Source organism: Anarrhichthys ocellatus, unplaced genomic scaffold (genome assembly GCF_004355925.1).
Source record: "Anarrhichthys ocellatus isolate YVR2014 unplaced genomic scaffold, GSC_Weel_1.0 scaffold13, whole genome shotgun sequence".
NCBI lineage: Eukaryota > Metazoa > Chordata > Actinopteri > Perciformes > Anarhichadidae > Anarrhichthys > Anarrhichthys ocellatus.
In genome coordinates this window covers 8,645,389-8,653,442 of record NW_022280043.1, presented here as the reverse complement: position 1 = coordinate 8,653,442, position 8,054 = coordinate 8,645,389, and the positions used below count along the sequence as shown (strand labels likewise).

The 8,054-nt window shown below is 41.1% G+C and overlaps 1 protein-coding gene across 2 annotated transcripts in view; it reads left to right on the top strand.

The window, feature by feature from the left end:
* The window catches only part of LOC116386438 (mannosyl-oligosaccharide 1,2-alpha-mannosidase IA), a 166,495-nt gene that overhangs the window by 78,670 nt on the left and 79,771 nt on the right, over nt 1–8,054 (top strand). For both annotated transcript variants that reach the window (XM_031852645.1, XM_031852646.1), the window contains exon 2: nt 33–129. In XM_031852645.1, the coding sequence (XP_031708505.1) occupies nt 33–129 (97 nt within the window). The remainder of the gene's footprint in view (nt 1–32; nt 130–8,054) is intronic.

Genomic DNA, 8,054 nt, shown 5'->3' with positions numbered 1-8,054 from the left:
CCCCCCCCCCCCCCCCCCTTCTTATGTTGCAGATGATGAAGTTTTCCTGGGACAACTACAAGCGCTACGCCTGGGGCAAGAATGAGCTGCGGCCTTTGACGAAGAACGGGCACATTGGCAACATGTTTGGTGAGTGTCGGCGCTTCGCTTTCAATCATTTTATTTTACATAACATTTTTCTGGATAACAACACGGGGAAAAAAAGCCAAGAACTATCAGTTTTGTTTAGTTTAGTCTGTAAGTTGGAGACACAAGCAAAAACTGAAGTGAGGCTGATGATGGAAGCATATCGGTTTCCCTGAAACAGAAAGAAATCTGCTGTTTGTCGGGTATTTAAAGCACAAGAGTTATATTCTGCATCAAGCAACACTGGTATTATGCAAACATAATGGATTTCACAAGGAAATCTAAAGCGAACAGTGCAGGCTGCATTAAAGTCAGAACTGAAAGCCAACCCCATTTAAAGTAAATGAATCAGTGATCCTGTATTCTTAATGTGAGACACATTGTTCTATACTCAAACATTTGACGTGGTTGTGCATTAAGGTGATCTTCTCATCCAGAGGAGAGCAATAGGGATGCATTGTGCTGGACGCTAAGGTGGCTAGCTGCATGTCGTGACCTACCTGCCGCCAGTCTATTTATGTTTTCTCTAAATGTTTCATTAAATCTGTGTATTCCTCTTTGGGCTGTGTGCTTTAACTTTGAGCCTGTTTCTGTATTTGGCACTGATGGATAGCTGCAGAACACAATGTTGATATTGAAGACCGATGAACACATTTAAAAATGTCAACTTGGGCTCTGGGAGATAGTGATGGGCACTTTTCACTATTTTCTGATGTTTTACAGATTGAATGACTATTGAATAATTAAATTAATAATCTGCAGATAAATCAATACTCAGAATAACAACAAAAAGTCATTGCTGTATATTGCTGTGTTCACACCAACACAACGCAAATTATTCGCGTGACGAGATTACATACAAAGTCAATGCAAATAGATTCGACCTGTTTGCGCCTCATTGAGCTTTTGTCACCATACTTTCCCGACCTTTCACTCAGCATGGCAAACCTCACAACCTACTGGAGGTGTCTGTCTCCCAACAGCCTAATTGGAGCCAGATTCCGGAGGGGGCTCCTCAGGTCCTCTGCAGTGGAGCATATCAGTCCGTTCACACGGCCGAGCCAGAGAGAAATCCCACAAAGAAGCCTTTAATAAAAGGCGGATCAGCTCTTAATAAGACTTGGCCGGGTCTGCTCGCTGTCTTCCATACCTGAGTTCTCCCTCCATCACATCTGTAGAGACTGAGGATTATTAAGGTGATGATGCAAACTCTCTTGAAAATACAGTTTGTGATCCCTTATACTGCGCTCAGTCCCCCGAGGTTGCCAAGTTCATAGTTGAGAGGAATCCCTTTTATGCGCTGCCCTTAAATCATGTGATAGGTGTTATCTTTCAAAGCAACACATGCAGATTTATTTTCTGATGAAATCTACCAGAAAGATCATACACACCCTGATTTTGCCTGAAGTTAAGATATTTTTTCCAAGTAAGTCACAGCAAAGTGTGTTTTTATTATGAAAGGATTTGTAAATTAATCCGTTTGTTCACTGTTCCCTGATAGTAACACGGATGTACAAAGAATAAGGTGATAAAAAAAGGAAGAAATGTGTTCATATGCCAATAAAAGTGAGCAAGGTTTTGCAGTAAGCTGTTGATGATTTTGAGTAAAAAGCATTAAGAGGAGTTGATGGCGGTGATGTCAAAGTGGCTTTGAAGCATTCAGTGCTTTTGTAGCCCAGGAGTGCCCATAGAAGGAAACAAGACACATCAAACACTCATGTTACCACTGCAGTAGCACAAGATGGCTTTCTTTCCACATAAAATAGTTTAGAGTAATAAGAACTCACAATGTATCCCATCTTTTGATTAAATAGGAATCAACGGAACATTTCCACGCGAGTACATTTCATTGACATGTAATTATCAAGTGCTTTGACTAACAAACGACATACATTTCATACATCGGTAACAAAGACATGAGAACAGATTAAATAAACTACAACAAAGCCAAATTGATTTTGTTGATTGAATCTACTCTCTGTTTGAAAACCTACTTTGTTGAAAGGCCTTTTAATATGCTGTGAAGAGGAGAGGTCTGTCGAGGCATCTTCTACTCGCACCACTTGTGATGTAACGCATCATTTGGAAGGAATAACAGCCGAGGACATTGAAAACTAATGGACTGTACTGTTGTCGATACTAAAACTTGGGGAATGATGGAGACGGTGATGAAGAGTCGGTTGCTGTGATTTGTTTGTGTTGAAGCTGAATTAAGCAACGTGTGACTGCTGGAGGGCAGGAAGTAGACTCTCAGCAATGAGCCTTGATATGAGCTGTTTAGGTTGTGATGGTAAGCACATTAGCAAACAATCGCTATATATTACTTACAGATGCTGTACAAACGTCAATATCAGCATCCCATTAGTGTTGTCTCTCACAGCGAGACGGCTGCCCTGTAGGGCTTTAGGCAACGAAGGACAATCTTGGTTGACTGAAATTCTCTCTACTCTACATGTTACTCCAGAGTAACTAAATCAGCCACAGTGCACTCTACCCAGTAGCCTACATGAATGACACATAAAGATAAAAAGGTAATTATTATATACTTAAATGACAACGCATGATCAAAGTCGACCAGTGCACCTGCCAATAATCGTATGATGTACAAAAATAGAAAGAGACGCCAAAGCTGTCGTTGTGCCAGCAGTTATATTATAAACAAAACGATGAGATTATTTATCAAACCAAACGAATCAAAATATGACAATTTTGCTATGTTCACACTCGACGTTTATCAGGAAGTGATCCGCCGACCCGTTATGACAGCCAATCTGCACCACCCAACCTAAAAACAATTATATTACATTTATATTAAATAAAAAAGCAGCACCAACGATTGTCCCAACGACGACAATTAGGTCACATTAACTTTGTGGTGTTCTGAAGGCTTTGCGCGGATGTGTTTTTTCTGAAGAGGGTTAAATTACTGACTTGTTTTGTGCTGCCTCCAATATCAACAATCTCCACAGGCATCAGAAAGTTGTAGGAGAAACACACAAGTTGAGCAATCGCAGAGATACCATGGAGATACTCTGCGTGCGTACTACACACACGCATACCATTTCATTTAGGGCGCTAATGTGTTTAAAAGCAAAAGTGACTCAACCACATAAAATTGCGTGAAAGCAGCTGAAACGTGCAGTGAGATAGAAACGGGTGCATTCATTCTCATTGAGATCAACAGTACGAGCAAACCTTTCACATTAGAGGACATTATTTGACCCAATGTAAATATATTATATATATTATATATATATATATATATATATATATATATAATATATAAAGCTTTAAAGCTCTCCAACACAATATAAGAAAAGGTTTCTGGCCCCAGAAAGAGTCGATAGCTATTTTCTGTGTGTTATGAATCAACTGGTAACAGGAAGTGCCTATTTTTCCACAGCAGATATCTCACATTGAAGCCACACTTTTGATATCGCTCTGCTGTTGGGGCCAACGGTTTCATCATAGTGCAACCCTCGACTCTTGGCAGCTAGTTGCAATCTTTGCAGCACAGCTAAGCAGTGCACCTTTACTGCAGATCCAGCCTATAATGCAGACATTAAAGACAAAATAAGCTGTTCGTCTCTGGGAGTAGAGAACATAGTCCCGTCTCCAAGTGTGGGGGAGGGGGAACGACTTCATGGTTAATCCTAGAGGCAAATGTATATTTCTCTTCCGTGTGACGCTGGCATCAGTTTCAGCTCTCAGCCGTCCTTGTCTGCTACACAGTGCGTTATCGGCGAGTCAAAGGGAGAGGAGGAGAGAAAGGGCATCGCGCTAGCGAATAAATGTCACATTGCGAAGGGTGGTGCAGGAAGCCAGGTATGAAATTGGATGCTGTGTTCTTTAATTTAATCCCCAGAGTAGACAGAAATGCGGCACGATTGGATCTACAGTTAGCGTTTGCGTCAGAAGCTTGTCAATATGCTGCGTGTCACCAGAACATCCCTTCTGCTCGACACTCGCAGAAGCACAACAGCAATCACAGAAAGGCAGAGGGAGACGTTTTCCTCTGCTGCACTCACTCCTTCCCTGGCACGCTTTCACTTAACTATAATCTTTCTCTCAACCCCCCCATTCCCTTTTTACTGTAATACCTCCTCTTTCCCTTTGTCATGACCCTCAAGGCTGAAAGCAGCTCTCTCTTTGTTCTTTCCTCTCAACCAAAGTTGGTTCTGATAGACTTTTTTTTCCTCTCATTTCCCCTTTTGTCATTTAAAATACAATATATCTTTTAGTGCTTATTAAAAAGTGTATTTTATCTTCGGGCAATTAGAAAGCGAAAAACTGTGCTATTTACGGTGCTTTCAGCAGTTCTGCCTCCTTGTATTGATTGTGTGGGAGTTCTCACACTGTGAGGATAGAAATTCATGGAAAAGTTAAAATATGCACATTCATGCTCTCTTTTCCTCAAGAAACAATGTAACATTTTGATTGGTAAGCATTATGTGAACATATTCTTTTAAATGTAGTATTGAAATATTGCACTAGGAAAGCTCAAATATATTTCACAGAGGAATTATTGGGTTGCCGGTTGGTCATATATGAAAGATCCGGTAGTTCCACCATGTTTCCAGCTCCCCTTTGATTTCATTAGATTACTTTTTTGTCATGGTAATCATGTCGAATATTAAATCTCCTGGAGCATTATGGAATTGCGGAGAGCAAAGGGATGAGATCAAGGCCAGATTCTCCTGCAGTGTGACTGATGACAACATTTGCTGCATTTACTTTTGTCTCCAGCCTCAGAAATCCTCATTAGTTTTGGTCAAATATGACGGAAAGACATGAACTCACCATCATAGATGAACAGCTGTCGCTATACCCACAAACTAATGGAAGCGGTTGAGTGCTCCTATTATAGAGAGTAATAATCATAGAGCTCAATTTTATTGATTAATAACCTCTGTGATGGAAAAGTTGATCTTCTTTTGAAGAATACACAAAAACATTGTTTTCACTGTTTACAGAATGCTGATGTAACGGGGAATTACTTTACCTGCTGAGTTCATGCAGGTTTATTTTTCTATTAATGGATTATATTACAATATTCATGCTTCAGCTAAAATCAACTGTGAACCGAATGGATGTCGTCTTTGTATAGTTCAGCACTATCTCATATTTACATGTAATAATAACTTTGAGGATTAACTGGTGCTGATATTGCCAGCTGTTCCCGCCGTGACTGACATGAATCACTGCAGAAGGTCAATTGGATGATCTGCAGGATGCCTCGTGTGCTGCTATTGACTTTCAACAATAATAAATCTCTAAGCAGGAGGTGCTTACTGGTATTAAAGCTGAAATGATTTTGTCGAATCACTGCTCAGGGGAAGCAGAAAAAAACTTGTGAAATAAAATAAATATATATATATATATACACACTTCTGTCAGTCAACAGAATTAGATTTCCCCGCTGATGCGCGGACATTGCAGAATGACAATTGCAAAGACTGTCCATTCAATGAGTTGGTTGTCTGTATAACTTCATTTTTACTCCTCTTTGTTTGTTTGTTTGTAAGCCAGAGTAAACAGGAACCGGACCAGGATCTGGTGGCTACAGCAAATAGCGTACTAGTAATCAGCTTGGCTGCACCGACGTGCTTTTGTCTTTTTACTGTTTTGGTTTTGTTTTGTTTATTCCCCTGCTTCATTTGGTTTTCTCTTCATCTTTGTTTTCCCCTTTTTTGTTCACCTCCTGAGACGTTTCCTGTCAAAAAGATCAAGAGAGGTGGGGGCTTATGCCATCATGGATCATTTCATATGGAGACAGACGATGGGCAGGGAGGTGTCACAGGAAGAGGAAAGGCGCTCCGTGGAGGGAAAGAAGAGGTGAAGATATCAAGGCTTCAGGCTGTTGGGAAAGACTTAACTCCCATCTGTTTGTATAAACATATTTAAGAGAGTGTGGGAAAGTGATTCAAAGTCAGTTTGGGACACTTGTTAGCTGTTCGAGGCTTGCAAGCCAAAGCCTTTCAGTGCAGTGAATTATTTTCAATGTTTGGCTCCCAGAGCTCTCGTGCCCTACTTTCATGGTGGAGAGCATTAACTAAAAGTGTCGGCAGTGTTGGTTCTATATTTCCAGCGTATCTCAGGGTACGACCGAATGGTGCTGTCAGCCTTGAATTGAAATGATGATGTTAAACGTAGACGGGGCATTATCCTTAAGGTAATATATGGTAGAAGTGCTTCACTCTCAAGGTTTGCCAAAAGAAGATACTGATCCTTAACTTACTCCAGGTCCCACCAAAGAAAGATAAGCAAAGCCAATCAAAAGTCCTTCTTTCTGCGATGTTTTGATGTCTTTGTTGTGAATCATTATTACGACGAGTGAGGTAATTCCATGTGTGGAGGATCTGTCTTGCTCTTAATTGAATTAAATACTGAGCTTTCCTCCGATGGAACCAGGCTGTAGCCGGAGGATCACCTTAAGAATTTGTACGACGTGTGTGTGTGTGTGTGTGTGTGTGTGTGTGTGTGTGTGTGTGTGTGTGTGTGTGTGTGTGTGTGTGTGTGTGTGTGTGTGTGTGTGTGTGTGTGTGTGTGTGTGTGTTTTTTTTTTTTTTTTTTAAAGTTTACCATTCACCACCGTATAACTGGAAGCAAATCAGGTTGGACAGACTGTTTGTGTTATTAATGTTTTATCACCAGAGCCCTGTAAGCGAGGCTGTTTTCTGTGATCTGAAAAGAAAGACGATTGAGGAGAGATCTATTGTGAAGGAGGGTGTTCTGTGGCTCTTGGACAGCCTCTGCGATGTTATTCTCTTCCCTTTGTTACCGGCCTGGGAAAAAAGCTGGCAAATGGGTCTCTCAAGTCAACTCTGTCCACCCATCAAGCGTCCTTGAAACCTTAGACGTATTTTCTTTTCCCCTTTTGGCCACAACAAAGATGTGGGAGGGAGATTAATCGGACTCCTGTGCTAACCTTCTGTACAGCAGAGGGATGGAGCTTGGCTTCGTGTTTCCAGTCTTTGTGCTAAGCTAAGTGTGTGCTGGCTGTGGCTTCACATTTGGCATGCAGACTTTGAGAGCGGTATTAATCTTAACTCTAACTCTTGGCAAGAAAGTGATTTAGGATGTCACCCAAAAAAAACAAAAACCTATACCTTTGAACCAGACTTTTAATCTGACAAGACAACTTGGCTCCAACTTTAGTGCTGTAGTTTCCTAGTTCCAGCTTGTATCAATGGGTGTGATACCCAGCCTTAGGTATACATCGTCAGTTTTGGTCAATCACATGCTTTTAGCATTATAATCAATAAGAAAGGAATTAGACGCCAGTGTCATCTCTACTCTTTCCGGTTATAGTACGGGCTCTCTGGCATTTCCCACCAATTATGCCCTCTTAATGCTTCCTTTCCTTCCTGCTTGTGACGTGACTAACTCATTTTCCATTCTTATTAGAGCTCTCGTGTACTGTATCACTTTCTCCCCTCGCTATGAAGTGGGAAAGCCAACCAGTCCCACAGCCTTAAATGGAGGATTAAAGAGATGTTCATGCCTCTGGGATCGACGTCATTACCCTCGTGTCTGCATATGTGGGTCAGTAACCAAAGCACACGGCACATTAACTGCCAAGACACAAACCACAGTCCAACAGATGCTGGGGACAAGGCTTGTGATTGTGCTTTAAAAGTACATAAATAGTGAAAGCATTACATTAGGTGTCACAGTTGCCCTGACCTCAGTCCAGAGATGTTCCATCTACAATAGATGTCCTATGGCTGTTAGGGGGATTGGCCACATGCTGCTATTCACAATTGCTATTCATCTCAGTTTTCTATTTTTTCCTCCCCCAGCCTTTATCTTCAGATTATATCATTCTTTCTTTTATATTTTTTTTCCTCGCTTTGCCCTCATTTTTCTCTTTCCTCTCCTCATCCCAAGAGGTGCAATTAAAGAGCATGAGGTCACCTTTTTTTTGC